This window comes from Corapipo altera, unplaced genomic scaffold, assembly GCF_003945725.1.
Source record: "Corapipo altera isolate COAL_440 unplaced genomic scaffold, ASM394572v1 49, whole genome shotgun sequence".
In the NCBI taxonomy this organism is placed as follows: domain Eukaryota; kingdom Metazoa; phylum Chordata; class Aves; order Passeriformes; family Pipridae; genus Corapipo; species Corapipo altera.
This window is the reverse complement of record NW_020884879.1, coordinates 5112607-5131797: the sequence shown is the minus strand read 5'-3', so window position 1 is coordinate 5131797 and position 19191 is coordinate 5112607. Positions and strand designations below refer to the sequence as shown.

Sequence of the window (19191 nt, the reverse complement as noted above, 5' to 3'; positions counted from 1 at the left end):
GCGGGGCGGCTCCGCCCGGGGCGGCGGCAGGAGCAGGAGGGAGCGGCCGGGCCGGGCCGGGCTTGGCGCGGAGGTGACTCTGCTCACCCGCAGCGGGGATGCTGCTGCTGCTGCTGCCGCCGCCGCCGCCGCTACAGCCGCCGCCGCCGCCGCCAGTGAGGGGACAGCAGGCGGGAGAGAGGGCGGCCGCGGCGCCCGGCGGCATGTGAGCAGCGGCGGGAGCGTCCCCCGAGCCCCGCGGCAGCGCTAGGGGGGCCCGTCCCCGCGGCGGCGGTTCAGCGCGGGCATCCCCGCTCCAGCCGCCCGCGAGGGGAACAAGGAGCGGTCACAAAGCCCCACCGCCCGCCCGCCCGCCTCCGCCCGACCCGCCCGCTCCCGGCGAGGGAGGGGGCGAGCGGAGCCCCCTCGTCACCTTCTCGCCGCCCGATCTATGGGAGAAGCGGGCCGTCTCCCTCTAGGAAGCGCTGCCGCGGCTCGCCGGGACTGAGCGGAGCGGCCGGCGGCCGGCGCGGCGGGAGGATGCCACTGCTGCGGAAGGCGCTGCGCGTCTCCAACCGCTCCATGCTCGCCTTCATCTTCTTCTTCTCCTTTTCCTCATCCTGCCTCTACTTCATCTACGTGGCCCCCGGGATCGGTGAGTCGGGGGCCGCTCCCCGGGGAGCGGGGGTGAGGGCGGCGGTGGGTGTCAGGCTGTCACAGCGACCGGGAGGGCACGGACGGCGCCGGGCGAGGGGCGGCTCGGAGGTCGCAGCGCGATCCCGCCCGCCCGGGGAGCATCGGGGCGGCGGCGGCGGGGGCGGCGGTAACGTGCGCTGATCCCTCATCTTTGTTCTGCTGGTTTCAAATGCTCTAGAAGGTTCATGTGCCATCGCGAGGTAGGTGGGTGCTGCCCTTGCCTCGCAGGCTGGGAAAGTGAGGCACAAAAGCAGCTCACCGCTTCACCGTGTTGTAACGGCAGGAACAAGGAAAGAACTGCAGAACTGCTGGACTCAGTTGGATGTATTCGTCTTTCGAATTGTTAGTAACTGCATTAATAATAAAGCACGTGTGAACAAAAATTAAGAACCAGTTTGAAAGTTTGTTGTTTACTTCCGTCAGTGGGATCTCTCTTCACAGGTTTTACAGTTTGTTAACTTCCACTTCTGGAGGAACCACCTCGGAGGGGAGAGAGAAGACAAACAGTTGATTTAGGAGAATCTTCATAAAATAACTGTGCAAGTTTGTGTCAGACAAAAAACCGTGCTATTTTCCTTAGTTTACTCTTCTGCTGTTACTGGGAGACTGTCAGGCTTTTTTTCACTGGATGATCCTTTCGAAACTGGTTAGCATTACCCCAGAGCTAAGGCCAGTGCTATCCTGTATGGTGCTCTGTGAGTTTTCACTGTGTTGGGTGTCTGTTGACTAGGCAGTGTTTTCTTTTTTTTCCAGGGAACGTTTCCACTTTCTTCTGCCTGTTTCCTTGCTTTTCTGGTGCTACCTAAATACCTGTAAAATCATCTCTCTTTGTCGTCAGTGCTTGAAGCGCCTCTCTGCAGTCATTACTGTGAAATGTCCACATTTGACCACTGAATCTGCGGGAATTGTTTCCTATTGACTGCGACTTCATGCTATTTGGCTCCCTCTTGTTCACTATCTTATATTTAGCTTGTAAACACTTTCAAGGTGCAATTGCTTCTCCTGTACTTACATAGTTCTCCTGTAGTTCTATAATTCTCCCACACTTATATACTTCATACAATATTGACAAGCCTGTCATTTATTATTCCAGTTCAAATAAATATAAAAATGATTAGGGAATATATCATGGATTGGAGTTCTGAACTTTCTTATCTGGCAGTGTTTCCTTGCTGAAAGGGATGTGATGTAGTCTTGCAAGTGAGAATGATGCTGCTAGAGTCCATTTAGAAATCTTAGGTCTTTGAGACACTGCTGCAATACATACGTGTATATATATATATGTGTATATATATGTAAAGTAGACTTTAATTACAAGTAGTTGGTGTACGACCTAAATAGCAGAGTACACATCTTTCTAAGTGAAACTATTAACATCTTACATAATGGGCACAGCTGAAGTTTTACTTTTTATTTGAATGCTTCTTTTCAGTGAATATCTTTTTAGGAAGCACATCTTCTCACTAAACGAGGTTTATGTAGTATCTTGTACAGAATCAGAGCCTTTAGTGGGGTGAGACTTTTCATTCCTGACTTTATCTTGCTGCTCAGCTGTTGAAAATTACATATGTTTCCTTTTTATTAGGAATAAAATGAAATCAATAGTATGTACCATAAGTCTTCTTGGGGTAAGTTACGTCTGATCAACCTTGAGGAAAAACAAATTGTACTGAAACTGGTCTCTCTTCCTATCTCAGACATATATACTGTAGTTGTCCCTTTCAAGCTGTGGTTTAACAATACAAAAATTTGGGGTAGTTCCATAAGTTTGAGAGATTACATCTCTTTCTGGCTGCTGATTAATTCTGTGCTGCCCTACCTGTATGCAGTTGTGTTCTGAACTCATCCAGCTTAAATCAAAACCCTGCAATATTGAAGTTATTCTTTGTCTATGGCACTTCTCGATCCACCTTGAAATGCTACCAAGCTGTGCTGGCTTGGGGGGTCCTGGGGGAAGGAGTATAGAAAATGGTAAAGGAAAGGGCAGTAGGAAAGTTTTTACACTGGTATATCAGCCTATCACCTTCCAGATGTGATGCTGATTTCCCAGGAATTTGCTGCTGAAAATGTTACTGGGTGGAATGGAGAGAAAGAAGGTCAGATATTATCTAAAACCCAACAAGCATCCTGGCATATTCATGGAAAATGTAAGAGTGGAAGGTTTTCAAAAAACCTAGGAACACCCAAGCTTACAGGCAGATGATTCATCTAATAATCCTATGCTGTATGCTCATGCCATTTGCATATTGTGATAGAATAGAATGTTTCACTCTGCTTGCTCCTTTTGACTGAATGTAATGAAACAGATGTTTCTAAGTCAAGGCTGATTTTGTGTGTGTGGAAAGGAAGAGGGCTTAAGATTACTTATGGAAGCTCAGCCACTTTACCTGTGAGCAGCTTTTCATGAAATATATTCTGCAGCTAAGTCATAAATGTTTGGGATCTGCCATAATTTATGCTTACAGATATGTTTTACTGAGGATATTTTAGTTCATCAGAACACTTTCATCCTCAACAAACTACAAGGCACGGTGTCAGAGAGGATAGAAATTCTAATTGTGCTGTAGGGAACTGGAGCTGTTCCCTGGCTGGTTTCTCTTCCTGATGGTCAGAGGAATTGAAACGGAGGGAGAAGTTCACTCCCAAATGCTTTATGGAGCAGCAGTGTGCTGGAAGGTGGGAGGGGAAAAATAAGTGGATTATGTAGCAGAATGGTTTCCTGAGATGTCAAAGTGGATTGAAAATTTGAATTCTTATGGTCTGCTAGGGTGGGATTCCCTCTTAGCAAGCAATTCATATCTTATCAAAGGAAGGTGTCTGTACTGGAAGAATTCTTAAAGAGGTCACTATCACATTCCCTCTTCCCTTCACACTATTTAGAAACTAGAGTTACTGCATTTTTGTAGCAAAACTGCAGTTTTTTGGCAAATACAGTTTGGGTCAACTTGAAATATTGACAATTTGTTTTGGGGGAAAAAATCTTAATTACTTATTATAGGGTATTTAGTTATTTCTGTCTAATATTTTATAGTTTTTATTTGCACAAAAATTACAGATATTACAGTAACATCACTGCATAGCTTTTTTTTTTTTTCTTCTGATAATGTTAGTTCTTTGGGAAAGAGAAGCTTTTATTATCCCATGTATTTTAGAATATGAGGGGAGGAAAAGCATTTGCATTTCACATTTTCGGGCACAGTTCTGTGTTTGAGACTAAGACATATAATATTCCACATAATATAAAAATATAAATGGTTGAGGAAAATTCATACATAATGTTTGGATTGTTCATGTGCCTCCTTCTCCCTCTTCTGTAAGCACAGACGACTGGATGAGGTAGAGATGGCTGCAACCCTACATCAGCAGCACCCTTATGGCCTTTTGATAGTCAGAGGAGCTCAAACATGAGAGCAGAATGAAACATTGAAATGTTTAAAATTTAAAAATCTCATGTAAACATTTAATGATACTTCTGTGTGATAGTCTCAATAAAAGCAGATAACAGGTGCTGCTTCTCCAGAAAGACCACTTTTCTGAAAGTACTTCATCTGGTGCTCTTTCTCTGGTACATGAAATGAAAGGATAGAAACTGAAGTTTCTGATTTTGAATTAGTCAATAAAGATAGACTGTGATTCTGAAACTTCACTGGAAGTTACAAATATCCATGTAGTAAAGACTGAAGAAGGTGGCTGAGAGCAAGAATATTTGGCACCAGTACATTCTCTTTCATTATTGTAGATAACAGTAGTGATAAAATGGACTCAGATAGTCTTTGTCTGGTCCTGACAGCTATCCAGAATACTTAGGTATGTTCAAGTTTACATCCTGGAAAGGATCCAAAGATGAGGAGAATAAGACAAATTAACAAGGCAATGGTGACCAAGAGAGCATTTGCTGGTCTTATTTCACTGCCAAGCCAATCTGAGTATTGTAAGAGATATTTTTTTTCCCCCTGCTTTTCCAATTTGCTATTCAGCATCATAACTGAAAAGACACTGGACAACATAACTGATCTCAGAAAATGATCACTTATTCATCTCTGGGGTTTTCCTTTCTGTCTGGTTGCAGCAGAGAACCTTTACCAGACTGGGTGGAAGAGCACCTTAGAGCTCTCAATATTGTAGTGAATTGCAGTCTAGTTTTTCACTCAGAGAGTGGTTGAGCACTGGAACAGACTTCCCAGGGAAGTGGTCACAGCACCAAGCCTTTCTGAGTTCAAGAAAGTTTGGACAACGCTCTCAGGCACGTGATGTGATCCTTGGGGTGTCCCGCATGGTGCCAGGAGTTGGACTCAATGATCCTGATGGGTCAGCACGTTCTGTGATTCTAACTTGTCCACCTTGGACATGATGAACTTTGTAGTTCTCTTAAGAACTGGTTATGAAACAATGCAGTGATCAAGGAAGATGCAGTCTGCTTTGGCATCAGTAACTAGGAATCCTGAATGGTAAAATGAGGTTGAGGAGTTAAAATCAGCTGCTGTTTTCTTTCCTGTGCTCTTCTGCTTCTTTTATTAAAACTTTGCTACTTCCCTGGCAATCCTAACCAAAGGGCAGCTGTGCAGGCTAGTTGGAACTTTGAAGCATCTCCGTTGGTTTTAGCTTACAACTTTACATAAATCTATTTCCTATTCTGTTATTAGGAAGTAGTTTTCCTAATAGGAAAGGATGATCTCACTCCTTTTTGAACTTGTACAAAAATGGCAGAGAGTGCGTCAAGTGTTATGAGCAAGATAAATTTTTACCAGTGCTTCCATGTGCTGTGCCTATGAATGTGGGCACAGCCTTTGTGCTGATATTCTTTGTTCCTGTCAGCTATGGCTGTTGTAGTATTACCAAAGACTTGCTGTGTGATTATAGAAAAATTTAGTTTGGAAGGGACCCCTAGAAGTCACCTGATCCAATCTCTTGCTGAAAGCAGATCCTACTGGATCGTACTGCTCAGAGCTATGTCTAGTTGAGTTTTGAATAAATCCAGGGATGCAGATTCTGCTGTCTCTCTGGGAAACCTCTTCCAGTGTTTGACAACGGTGAGAAGATTGTAATATGCAATTAAAATTTTCCATCTTGCACCTTGTGTTCATTGCCTTTTGTCTTTTCACAGTGTACCTTTAAGTGTTCAGTTTAGCCTTCTATATACAGTTCTGCTGTATAGCTGAAGACAGCAAAAAATTCATCCTCCTCTTAGCCATTTCTACTGAAGACTGAACAAACCCATTTCTTATGCTTTGTGCTTGTACAAAATATGCTCTATTTTGGAAGGTTTCCTCTGGGCTCACTTTGGAATATTAGTGTCTGTCTCTTACTCAGGTGCCCAAACTGGACATAGTACCCCAAATACAGTTTCACAAGCTGCTAAATAGAGGAGACTAGTTGCTCCTATAGGTCTGCTGGTTGTTAATATGGGACAGGATACTGTTGACTTTGTTTGCCACAATGATACACGGATGGCAATACCTTGTCTGAGGGTTTTGTGATAAAGCCTGTGTATGGGTTTACTGCAGCTCAAGGGCTGCACTGAAATAGGAATAATACAACTAACCTCTTTAAAACAAAAGAAATCATTGGTTACTCTCCTTCTCTGATGCTGTGTGGAGATACCTGATAAAAAGCTGATGAGTTTTGCAGGATGTTGTAGATGTTCATGTTTGTATTTTTTTTTTTCACTATTGCCTTCTTTTACTCCTCTCTAGGGAATTGTTCTCATGGGTCTCTTCCAAGTTTTTTGAGTGAATGAAACTTGTCTGTCCCATTGTTTCGTAATTTCTTTACTACAGCCTGGTTGTTGTTTGGGAGCTATTTTCAGCTGTATTCCATTATTGAAGTTTATCTGTTATTAAAGGCTTCATTTGGAGGTAGGAGTACTTTCATTAGTTGCAGAGGTCTTTTTCTTGCTTGCATTGCAGTTTTTCACTTCAGTTCCACAAATTTTAATCCAATCCTTTAACTGAAAAATTTTAGTCAACTTTCTGATTAATCTCTTGCACAAAGAAGAGAATGAGGTTTAAACATTCTCTGCTTGATCTCTGATTTCCAGTGATCAGATGTTCTTCAGCATTCTGACTAACAGCTTGAGCTCATTATGAACTCAGGCAGGTAAGTTTTCTGCCTTATTCTGGGAAGTGCAAAGATTTTTCAATTATGTTGGCCCAGCACAGTCATTCCTAGCACCTCACTGGCTTTCACTTTTACCAACACATTAGCTTTGAATAAACATGCATGTTTCTTTCTGAATCAGTTGTTTTGCATCTTTATCCAATACTTTTCCTGAAGTCCTTAGGTATTAGTAGTTATTAGTCAGGGAACTTGCCTACATAAGATTTCAATGAATACTCATATTGTGGTGTTATTCTTAGACAGAAAAGGGAAAAAACCCAAGCACTTACGATGTGCAGCTAACTTCATAAGGGCAAAGTAATTACAAGACCCCATGTGAAATGAGTTTTCACTTAAGCCAGCCAGTTACTTGAATGTGTTCTTTTCATGGCTTGAGAAGAAGAGATTGTATTCCCTGGGAACATTTATTTGAACTGTGATGCTTTACTGACATGGCCAAAGCTTTAACCATTTCCATACCTGTCTGTGGTGAAAGATAGCTTATCTACTGGCTTTTCGTTAATAAGACTGCTTCTGCAAGTGACTATCTCTGCTTGCTTTTCTGCGGCTCTTAGTCTGTTTCAGGTAATCTTTTGTATTCAAATTATGCAATTGTGTTATGGGAAACATCATGCAATTATTATGCATTGTGTGGGATCCAGTGTTAGATTCTTGGGAACACAGTGTAGAGATTGGTTTCAGGACTTTAAGATATAAAAGAAGCTTTTTTTGCAAGGTATCGCCAATGGTCAGTTCACATTCTTAGATTTGCAGTTGTCCTTCTTTACCTTCAGTTCATTGTGCATTTATTGAACTATTTTATGGCTTGCTGTAGTATTCTGAGAGGGTAGAATAGTATCAAAAGTGTTAGAAAGTATATTGAACATTATATCCTTTATCATGCTTAAAAATATTGTTAGGGAAAGAAATTTGAGATTCTCTTTTCTATTGTCTCCAATAAACAGTGAACTGTCATTTATTTAATTCCTCAGACTTGCAGTCAGAGGACTCATCCATTTGGCATGCTTTGTGGCAGTGAATATACAGGGATTGTCTGAAGTATTAAAAAAACAATGCAGTCTCACCATCCCTGTGAAAGAAGTTTGAATTTATTGTTAATTTATAAATAGTGCAAAACTGCTATTAAAATATTCAGCAACAAATCAGGTAAAATTATATTTTAAGGCATAAATTTTTTTTTTGCTTTTTTCCTGGTTGTTGCATCTGCTTTAAAAACAACTTCTGATTAACAACAAATGTGTAAAAATAAATAAAATCCCAAGGAAGTTGAACACTTACTGTAGTATTTATTGATGTTCATGGTAAATTTCAGTTTGTGAATAGGAACTAGTTAACAACAGTCTTACATTAATTTAGGTATCATCCTTCACTGCTAAATTGTTTAATGAATCAATTTTACAGACTAAGGTCACTATCCAGTAGTGGAAAATATTTCTAGATCTTAGATGTTTTAGAAGCAAAGCTTCTGTCGAGCTCTATTTACTGTATATTTGGATTAATTGTAGAATTTAATCTTTAACACTTTTATGATAATTTGCTATGCATAAACTCTGCCAATAATTTATTTATATCGCTAGTATTACTGGGAATAATATCATATAACCTTGAGATGAGAACATATCCATGTGGGATGTGGTCTAGAAATACCCCCATGGGACGATTCCCCATTTACAATTACTAGTGGAGAACATTCTCTTAACTCCTTTGAATCCAATTTTTATGCATTGTGTTGAATGTGCTTTTCAGAAGTCCTGTAAAACAGATGTTGACTAGCAGATGAGTAACTTTAGGGTCGATGGTCATTTGGAAAGACCAATTTTCTGTAAAGCTGTGTTTCTTGCATTTGCATTTTGCAGCATCCACAGATTTTCTATGAAGTATCTCCTATCTGAGCTTTCCAGCAATTTTTTTCCCCTGGAAAGATCAGTGTATAACTCTCAGAGGGTTGATCATCTTCTTACTTTTTAAGGCTGTGGGTTGTTAACTTTTTGCTTATTGCTTTGATAGCATTCTTGAGATAAGGCTTTTTCCATGTTTGTTTTTGGGTTTATTGGTTTGAGGGTTTTGTTTTGGTTTTGTTTTTATTTTTAGGATAAAAGCTGCATTTTTAAATCAAATTTGTGATCTCCAAGTTTGTTCATCTTTTGTTTAGCATTTAAGAAATCATCGTTTGTAATCTAATTAATGCTTTCCTATGTTGCTAAAGTATTCAGAGTTCTAACTTCCTGCTGTTGTTCAGAATGTCAGTCATTGATCCATTTTCAGCTTCACTTGTTCTGTTGTATACTTTACTATGTTGGTTGCTTCTAAGTGTGTGGCATATTTTTTTGGCTTTGCTTTGGTGTATGTGTACAGCATGATAAATTACTAAGTTTCTATGTAAAACTGAGTCTTGTCTTTTTTCTGTGAAGCTGAGGGATTATAAACTAACGCAGTGTTGCAAGAAGTGCTTTAATTTTTGGTGTACTGCTTGGAAGGAGCTTGATTCCTTGAGAGAGAGCGATCTGTGAATGAGACCTTTTTCTTTAAAAAAAATAGTGTAAATATTCTCGGGTGAATATTTTAATAACAGAAAGCTACCTGATGTAAAACATTGAGCCATTTTAACAGTTATTTTTATACTTCAAGAATTAATACATTGCTGCCACCCCCTGCCCCAATGGTCTTGTTTTCACTCTAACACTTAAAACTATTAATAACTAGTGAGCTATAAAGAATTAAGACAAAAAATGAGCCATCTGATATTTTTAATATGTCCTCTGAATTACAGGATCATCCTTTTAATGCCCTAATGTGCTTTATCAGAATGAGTTTTAAATAATGACCTAAAACCAGGACTTTTGATGATTGATGTGTGGCTATGTGCTCATGATTGCTGATACAGGTCTGGATCAATTGATAGTAAAATTTCATCTGAATTACGTATGAGCTCATGCTTACACTGTAGTTGCTTCAAGTGGAACATGGAGTATAGTATTGATTCCAAGGTGTTCCATATGGGTGTGTTGTTCATTTTTCACTGCACTTCCCATTTAATTACCTTGTAAACTGTGTGACAGTCTGTATTCTATGTTTCTTGAGTCAGAAATTCTTTCTTACTGCAGACCATATACAGTAAAATAAGGAAAATATAAATAAAACTGGTTCTACGTGGTTACATTGTTAAATGTTTTCTTTGGTTACATGTGAAATTTTGCCTTCCTGGTGCAAGGCCATAGTGCAAGGCCATGCACTATGACAGTGATGGTTGGTACAAATGCAGGAAGACAATAGTAGAAGTGAAATCACAGAATAATTGAGTTGGAAGGGACCTCTGGAGGGCACCTGGTCCAGCCTTTCTGCTCAAGCAGGGCCACCTGGAGCCAATTTGCCAGGATCACGTCCAGACAGCTTTAGAATATTTCTGTGGATATTCTCCACAACTACTTCAAGCAAACTGTGCCAGTGCTCCATCCCCCTCATGGTACAGGACAGTTTCCTGGTGTTCAAATGGAACCTCTGGTGTTTCAGTCTGTGGCCATTGCCTCTGGTCCTGTCACTGGGCATTACTGAAAAGAGCCCAGCTCTGTCCCTCTTTGCACCTTCCCTTCATATACATTGTATACGTACACATGCACCCATTAATGTGATCCCCCTAAGCCTTCTTTTCAGGCTGAACAGTCCCAGCTCTTGCAGCCATTCACCATAGGAGAGATGCTTCAGTCCCTTTGTCTTCTTCATGGCTCATTGCTGGACACTGTCCAGTTCTCCTCTGTTCTACTGTGGAGGTCAGAATTGGACACAGTACTCCAGGTGTGCCTTCACTAGTGCTGAGTGAAGGCTGGAAGGATCACCTTGTCCTGCTGGTAACATTCTTCCTAATGCATCCCAGGATGCTGTTGGCTGCCTTGGCAGCACATTGCTGGCTCACGTTCTACTTGGTGTTCACCAGGACCTCCAAGGTCTCTTCTGCCAAGCTGCTTTCCAGGTGGGTGCCCCTGAGCATATATTGGTGCATGGGCTTGTTCCTCCCCAGATGCAGAAATTTGCACTACTCCTTGTGGAATGTCTTGAATTTCCTGTCAGCGCATTTCTCCAGCCTGCTGAGGTTGCTCTGGATGGCAGCATGGCCCTCTGGCATATCAGCTACTTACCCCTTTTTTGTGTGATAAATAAACTTTCTGAGGGTACGCTTTAGCTGTCATCCAGATCACTAATGAAGATGTTACACAAGACTGAACCAAGTATTGACCCCTGAGGTACACCACTGGTCACTGACCTCACCCTTTGGGCTTGGTCAATCAGTCAGCTTTTGATCTACCTCACTGTTTGCTTGACCAGCCTGTACATCAAACAATTTTCTATGAGTATCTTATGGAATACAGTGTGAAAGGCCTTACTGAGGTCCTGGCAGGCAATGTCCACTGCTCTTTCCCTATCTACCAGGCCTGTCATTTCATCATAGAAGGTTATTAAGTTGCTAGAGCATGACTTCTCCTTGGTGAAGCCATGCTGACTATTCCTGATAATTTTCTTGTTGTTCATGTATCTGAAGAATGGTTTCCAGGTTTAGCTGCTCCATCACCTTCCCAGGGATAAAGTGGAAGCTGATCAGCCTGTACTTCCCTGGGCCCTCCTTCTTGCGCTTCTTGAAAATAGGAATAACATTTGATTTCCTCCAGCTGTCGGGCACTTCTTCCCCTCACCATGATCAATTAAAGATTGTCAAGAGTGGCTGTGCAATGACATCTGTCAGCTCCCTCAGCATGTGATACATCCCATCAGGGCCCATGTTCTTACCTGTGTTTGGTTTGCTTTAGTGCTCTCTGACCCGATTTTCTTCCACCAAGGGCAAGGGTACAACTTCCTTGCTCCATCCTGGTCTCTGGGACTTGGGATTCCTGAAGATTAATCTTGCTAGCAAGACTAAGACGAAGGTGACATTCAGTACTGCAGACTTTGAGCAGCGAGTTCACATTTTCCTTAGTTTTCTTCTTGTCACCTATGCACTTGTAGAAACCCTTTTGTTGCCTTTGACATCCTCGGCCAGATCCAGTTCCATTTGGGCTTCAGCTTTAGCTTTCCTAACTGCATCCCTGGATGCTCAGATATTGTTTCTGTATTCCTCCTGCATTACCTGTCCTTGCTTCTACCCTCTGTACTATTTTTTGTGTTTGATTTTTTTCCAGGAGGTCCTTGTTCATCCGTCCAGGCCTCCTGGCATTTTTACCTGTCATCATTTTCATTGAGATGAAGTTCTCTTAAGTTTGAAGGAGAATATCCTTGAATATTACCCAACTTTCTTGTCCCTCTCTTCATTTGAGGGCCTTATCCCATGAAACTCCACCATGTAGGTGTTTGAAGAGGCCAAAGTCTGATCTCCTGAAGTCCAGGGTTGCAAGCTTTCTTTTGCTTTTTCCTGCCCCTAGGATCCTGAATTCCACCATCTCATGGTCTCTTTAGCCAAAGCTGTCGTTGATCTTGATATCCCCAATGAACACCTCTTGGCGAGTATGAGGTCCTTCAGAGCACCTTCCTCACTGACATCTCTATCACTTGTGTCAGGAAGTTGCCATCAGTGCGGTCCAGGAACGTCCTGGAGTTTTATCTGGCTGTGGTGTGTCTCCAACAGATATTGGATTTTTGAAGACCCTGTGAGTATTGGGGCCAGTGAATGTGAGGCTGGCTGTGGTGATACACTTCCAGTTTCCTGGCCAGGTGAACTATAGCAGACACCCACTATAATGTCAACTTTAGTCCTAACGTGTAAGCTCCTAGTTTGCTCCTCTTCCATCCCCAGGCAGAGCTCCATGCATACCAGCTGTTTTCTCACAGTAAGGGTGACTCCCCCTCCTCATCTTCTTTTCCTGTCCTCCCTAAACAGCTTATATCTCTCTATTGCGACACTCCAGTCATGGGAGCCATCCCACCCTGTCTCTGTGATTCCTGGTAAGATTGTAGGCCTGGTACTGCACAGAGATCTCTTAAGTTCATTAGTATACAGACACTTGAGGGGCACTCCAGCATGTTAACGATCATATTCACGTAATCCTGATATCATCAAGGTTGAAAGAGACCTTCAAGATCAGCTAGTCCAACCATCAACCTAGCACCACCATAATCACCCCTAAACCATATCCCCAAGTGCCACATCTGCACATGTCTTGAGCACTTCCAGGGATAGCGACTCCACCACCTCCATGGGCAACTTATTCCAATGCCTAACCACTCTTTCAGTGAATTTTTTCTAATATCTAATCTGAACCTTGCCTGGTGCAACTTCAGACCATTTCCTCTCGTCGTTTCACTGAGACGTGGCAGAAGAGACTGACTCACACCTCCCTACAACCTTCTTTCAGGTAGTTGTAGAGAGCAGTGAGGTCCCCCTGAGCCTTCTCCAGGCTAAACAACCCCACTTCCCTCAGCTTCTCCTCGTAAGACATGTTTTCTAGACTCTTCACCAGCTTTATTGCCTGTCTTTGGACATGTTCCAGCACCTTGATTTTTTTTTTATGAGTGGCCCAGAACCAGCTGGAATATTTGAGCTGTGGCCTCACCAGTGCCGCATACAGGGGGACAGTCACTTCCCTGGTCCTGCTGGTCACACTATTTTTGATACAGGCCAGGATGCCACTGGCTTTCTTGGTCACCTGGGCACACTTCTGGCTCATGTTCAGCCAGCTATCCCTTTCTGCTGAGCAGCTCTCAAGCCACTCTTCCCCCAGGCCTGTAGTGCTGTATGGGATTCTTGTGACCCAAGTGCAGGACCCAACACTTTGCCCTGTTGAGCCTCCTACAGTTGTCCTCAGAAACATGGTGTGACAGCATAGCTAAGGTTTGTGGAAACCTGTGCCAAGCTCAGGAATTTGATGACTATTAAAGTACCAAGATTGCTGTGGAATTCATCAAACTCCAGTCCTTGGTATTCTGCTGTCAGTCTTCCCCTACCACACTAGCAGAAAATATGTATTTCTCTGTTATGCTTCTGGCCTGTGTGGATTATCTTTAATGCTTTGTTGCTGTTGGCTGATATGACATTTGAACTGTGCTCTTTTTCACAGAAACAAACCTGTACCAGAGATTTATTTTTAGGACTAAATTAATATCTTTGATTTTTGTGTAATGCTTTTAGCTTCTGATGTAATTAATTGGCTGTTCAAGTATCTACTGCTACCTAATCAGGTGTTGAATGACAGTTGAATAAACTGATCAGATCTGTGCTCCTTGTAACTATGATTGTGCTGGAGATCCAGGTAGCTGGGACAGACACTGCACAGAAAGGAGGAGAATATTTCATTGTATTTGGGTAGAGCTGGATGGTGAGTTGACAAACAGATCAGCTGGGAAAACGAGATCTTAGATTGGGGTAAACTACAAGAATAACTTGATAAAAACATGGCAAAATTTGATCTTCCTGTTAGCAAGAGCACTCATGAATGCTTAAGCCAAGGCAGCAGACTTTTCCTGGTTTGGATTTTTTGTGATATTTGTTTTGATTATGTCTTTTCATGGTGCCTACTTTTAAGAAAAATGTCTTTTTGAGCTTTCTCTCTCACTAAGGTCTTGCATGTCTTTTCAAATTTTTCTCCTCAATCAGAAGAAGTAATTTGTCCTTCAGTGAAGGGGAGATACAGATGCTTTTGCAGAAAGTCCGTTTTATCAAGGTTTATATCTATGTTATCTGGACTGCAGTAACACTTCCCATAAAAATTGAGAACACTTACATAGTCCTCTTGACTTTGTTCTGGACTTGTTTGAAAGGCTTAGTCACAGTTCTGTACTTTATCAGGTTCCTAAGACCTTTGTCCTTCTGATTGTTTCCCCTGTCCCACTGCAGGTGAGTGAACAAGCAAGTGGATGGGGGCTTACCTGTTAGCCAGATCAACCCACCACACCTCATATATGTGAATTAAGATCATGTTTCTATAAACCTGTTGTTCTGCAGAGATAGAAACTCAGGTGACTTTGGCTTTTGATATCATGCTAAAAAGCAGAATATAGTGTACAATCTCCAGAGATTATCTCTGAAATCAGTATTTGCTAAGTGATTTATATTACAAAATAACATTATTTTAGTGTTGGAATAGGAAAATACAGAAGAGAGGAGCTGTACTTATGAGGGGGGAACATACATGGGGAAAAGAAGGGGGATGATACCAATTTGAAATATGTTAAAATTTGAAGAAAATAATTCTTTGGTAATTAGGAAATTTTTGTCCTTTTTGAATTGCAAAAATCCACTTAACCTCATCAGGCTAAGGTTGTAGTTTTCTTGTTTTCTTTTGTTTCTGTTTTAGTGGCCAGGGAGTGTTGAGACAACTTCAGAATCCTAGCAGCTGAGTAACTTTTATACACATGTAAACTCTTGTTAACCAAAACAGGTAGTCATGCTGGCAAAGGGTTTGATGAAATTACATACCATGCATAGCACCTGGGATATTCAGAGCCTCTAATATTCCTTGTTTTGATAAGGAGTTTTTGAAAGTGAGAACCCCTCAATTCTTTAAAAAAAAACCCCTATTGTTGTAGGGCTTGCAAATAATATTCCTTGACAGATTATGTTGGTGTTTGTATCTCTTTAGCTGTCAGTAGGATTGTTTGCTAATGTGGTGGGATTAATCAATATATTTTCCTCTGGAAATGTCCGAGTCCTTTATATGCAGTACTCTAGAGCTCTGGTCTCTGTGTTGGGCTGTAAGAAGTTATCGGTTGATCTCTCGTGCCACTGGTGCTGAGTCATCTGATGAAGTGGAATTCCTGAGATAATATTCTAACTTTTTTTTTTTCCCTCTGGCATGTTTAGTTCTTTCCTCCAGAGACTCTGAGCACATTTTTTTTGATTTGTTAGAGTGATTACTAATTACAGCAAGCCAAGTATCCCTCAGACAACTGAGAGCTTAACGTAAGTGAAGTGACAGATGATCCCTTTGACCCTCTTTGCTACCCAGTGTGAAAACTGTTCCATAAAGGAAGTTTGTCCCTCCCTTTGCAATAGTTTCTGAGCTCTGTGAGTCCTGGATAGACATTTGCTTGCTCAGTTATAAGTGGAGCTTCATTTCTACCTTACTTCTTTCTGTTTAAGACAAGGAAATGTCTTGAGATCAGATTTGGGGCTTTGGGTGCATGGCTGACATAGAGGAATATTTCATGCTGTTGTTGGTAGTGAGTCATTTAATTACTCAGAATGTTGATTTACTCACCCTTGATGTCAATAATAAATATTTCATGTATAATTACCAAACATTAATACTTTGAGATTGGCAGTGATTTGTAGCAGTTGTATAACAGAACAGCTGTTGGGAGTGAATGAATAGCAGCACATTTTGGCTGAAAGTTGTGTTAACTAATGAGTAAAAAGGGGGACCATTATGTTGGACTAAAAGATTATCTAGACTTTTTTTTGGTCCTGTATTTCAATGATATATGTGAAGATGTATATATGAGGGATATATCTACATATGAAAACTTTTTTATTGGTAAATTAAATTGTTTCTTGTCATTCTCAGTTGTTTTTTGTAAGTTAAAAAGAAATGAAAGCGGGGATGTGGTTATGAATCCATTTTATTCTTGTGTGCTGTTGCTGTTAGGTTTCACTCTGCGGACCTTCATGTTGAAGAATTAATGTTCACTAACCATGTATTCAGGCATAGTAACAAATGTTGAACACATTATAAATGTATGTTAGAATAATTTGGAAATACTCTATTTTAATTCAAATTCAAAATTGCTTTTTTTTATCAGCAAACACGTATCTCTTTATGGTGCAAGCTCGTGGTATAATGTTGAGAGAAAATGTAAAAACAATAGGACACATGATCAGATTGTACACTAACAAAAATACTACACTGAATGGGACAGGTAAGAATATTTCTTATTTAATTTTATTTTTAAATGAGCTTTTTTAAAAAAAGCCAAACAGTAATGACATAGCTTGATTAGGAAAATTTGGACCTAAGTCCTACTTCTCTGTAACTAGAGTGAAGGTCAAATAGTTACTCTTTATCAGTGTAATTTAGAAAGAAATATTTGTCACAGCTGTAACAAAGATACCATAATTTAGTTATTCTTCCTTTAGTGCAGTAAAATGCTTTTTTAATCATGCTACTATGAATTTGCTGCTTACAAAGTTAATGCTCTCACCTGCATGATGATGTTACAAATTCAGTGGATAACGTAGGTTTTTACAAAAATCAACTCTTCTTTTTAAGATTATCCTGAAGGAAACAATTCTAGTGACTGCGTTGCTCAAACAACAATGTATCTTCCAGAGAACTTCACCTACTCTCCTTACCAGGCTTGTCCAGAGAAGCTGCCTTATATGAGTAAGTTTTAAACTGACCTTGGTGTTTATCTAGTAAATTGAATTGTACTTTATACAAAATACAGTTATTTTAATAGAAAACATAATTGCAAGGAATCCAAGTATATAGCAGAAAATAATGAATAAAATACATCTGATAATGGACAATGATGCTTATCAGAAGGTTGCCTGTAACTAATGTGTTACTTTTGACCTCCTCACTAATCATAGAATCGCAGAGTATCCCAAGTTGGAAGGGACCCACAAAGATCATTGATCCAACTCAGCCCTGCACAGGACCATCCTCAAGAGTCACATCATGTGCCTGGTGTGACAGCTAATGTGTTTTAAATTTTATTTATAAATAATTTTGGTTTCTACAAATTAAAAAATAAATGTTTTTATTAATACTCGAACTTCATATAAAGTACTTATTCACAGTTGCATATATTGAGGAATAGTTAAACATTTGCTTTTTTGAAATCGTATTCCTAATAGAAGGATTCCTGAGTCAGAAACCAGTTCTCAAATCTTTATCAGGTAATCACAATTAGACCAATATGTAGGAAACTGAACAGGATGGTGTAGTGAAGTGAGAATTGATAGGGGTAAGAAAATGCCAAAGCCCTGCCATAATGAGGGATTAGTACTTACAAAACAAATGAGAAGTTGTGATCCTCAGTAAATTTTAAAATTAGACTTTCAAATGCAGATGTTCAAGATCTCAAGCTATTAAATAGGTTTAGTGGGTTGACCCTGGCTTGATGCCAGGTACCCACCACAGCCACTTTATCTCTCCCCTCTCCAACTGGACAGAAAAGAAAAACTATAACTAAGGATTCGTGAGTTGAGATAAGGACGGGGAGATCACTTACTGATTCCTGTCATGGGCTAAACAGACTTGAAATAGGGATATTTACTAACAAAAACAGAGCGGGATAATGAGAAGTGAAATAAATCTTAAAAACACCTTTTCCACCCCTCCCTCCTTCTCAGGTTCTACCTTCTCTCCCCCAGCAGCACAGGGAGACAGGGAATGAGGATTACTGTCAGTTCATCCGGGTTGTTTCTTCTGCTGCTCAGAGAGAGGAGTCCTTCCCTTGCTATAAAGAAAGTATAGCTTTGTATAGCTTGCTTTGGGAATATTCTTAAAAGTTCTTGTTAAAAACTGTAAGCTATCATGTGTATTCCCCTTTCCTGAAAACTTGCCATTGTTCAGGTTCAGACAAAATTATGGACATTGTTTGCTCTCCTCCAGCTTGTAGAGAGAGCAATCCTTAAAAACCAGGAAGGGTTAGGTAGGTACCTAACAGCTGTTAAATACTGGCCTGTTTAAAACACTAAAAAGAAAGAGGCAAATCAGTTCAGGTGCTGACTGCTTTACATTGACCTTCACTGTTGATAGTTTGCTATTATAAATTGTTCTGATATTTAACCTCCATAAAATTACAGTCCCTTGACTGAAACAAACTTCCTTCATAGAAACCACTACTGAGTTTTCAGCTTCTTTCTCTTGTTAGGAACTGTTGTTAGATTATCGTAGTTGCTGTAGGAAGCAAAGGACAATTAAATATTTTTTTTGGCCTCTGCATTTGGAAGAAATCAGAACTCGAGTCAGTAATCCATTGAATTACTTCAGTTCTGGTAAATGTTTTGTAGACAGACTATTTTTGAGTGAAGAACTAATGGTAGCATTAGTAAATCTCTCTAAGATAATTACTTAAATAGAACTGTCTCATTTGGTGTCAGAATGTACCAGCTAGAGAAGAAGAATCAACTCTCTGTAAATAAGTGTAAATATGTTACTAGAAGTGAGTTTTTTAGTAACCAGCAGTATCTGTTACACTGTTTATTTTACTTGCAGTATCTAAAATCAAATAATTAAACTACCGATCTGTAAGAGAGAAAATTTCAAATAGTTTCTGAAACTATTTGTGATGCATTCCAGAATTCTAAACTCTTAGACTAACAGCTGACCTAATCTGTGGGTTGTCATTCAGCATGAACAAATAATTAAGTATTTAATATAGCAGTTCAGATCCATATCATACCAAACAATGTTGCTGACAGCCAAATGGAATTCTGACTTATTTTTCTTCAAAGAAAAATAGTGGATTTTA

General features: G+C 40.4%; 1 protein-coding gene across 4 annotated transcripts in view; it reads left to right on the top strand.

Moving 5' to 3' along the window:
- The first annotated feature begins 72 nt into the window (after positions 1-72).
- The window catches only part of B4GALT6 (beta-1,4-galactosyltransferase 6), a 70565-nt gene continuing 51446 nt past the window's right edge, over positions 73-19191 (top strand). For 3 of the 4 annotated variants that reach the window (XM_027638814.1, XM_027638812.1, XM_027638811.1), the window contains exons 1-3: positions 73-634; positions 16513-16629; positions 16980-17093. In XM_027638814.1, the coding sequence (XP_027494615.1) occupies positions 520-634; positions 16513-16629; positions 16980-17093 (346 nt within the window). In that variant the 5' untranslated portion in view covers positions 73-519. Of the gene's footprint in view, positions 635-15619; positions 15674-16512; positions 16630-16979; positions 17094-19191 lie in introns of all 4 variants that reach the window. The other variant, XM_027638813.1, reaches the window with a different exon arrangement.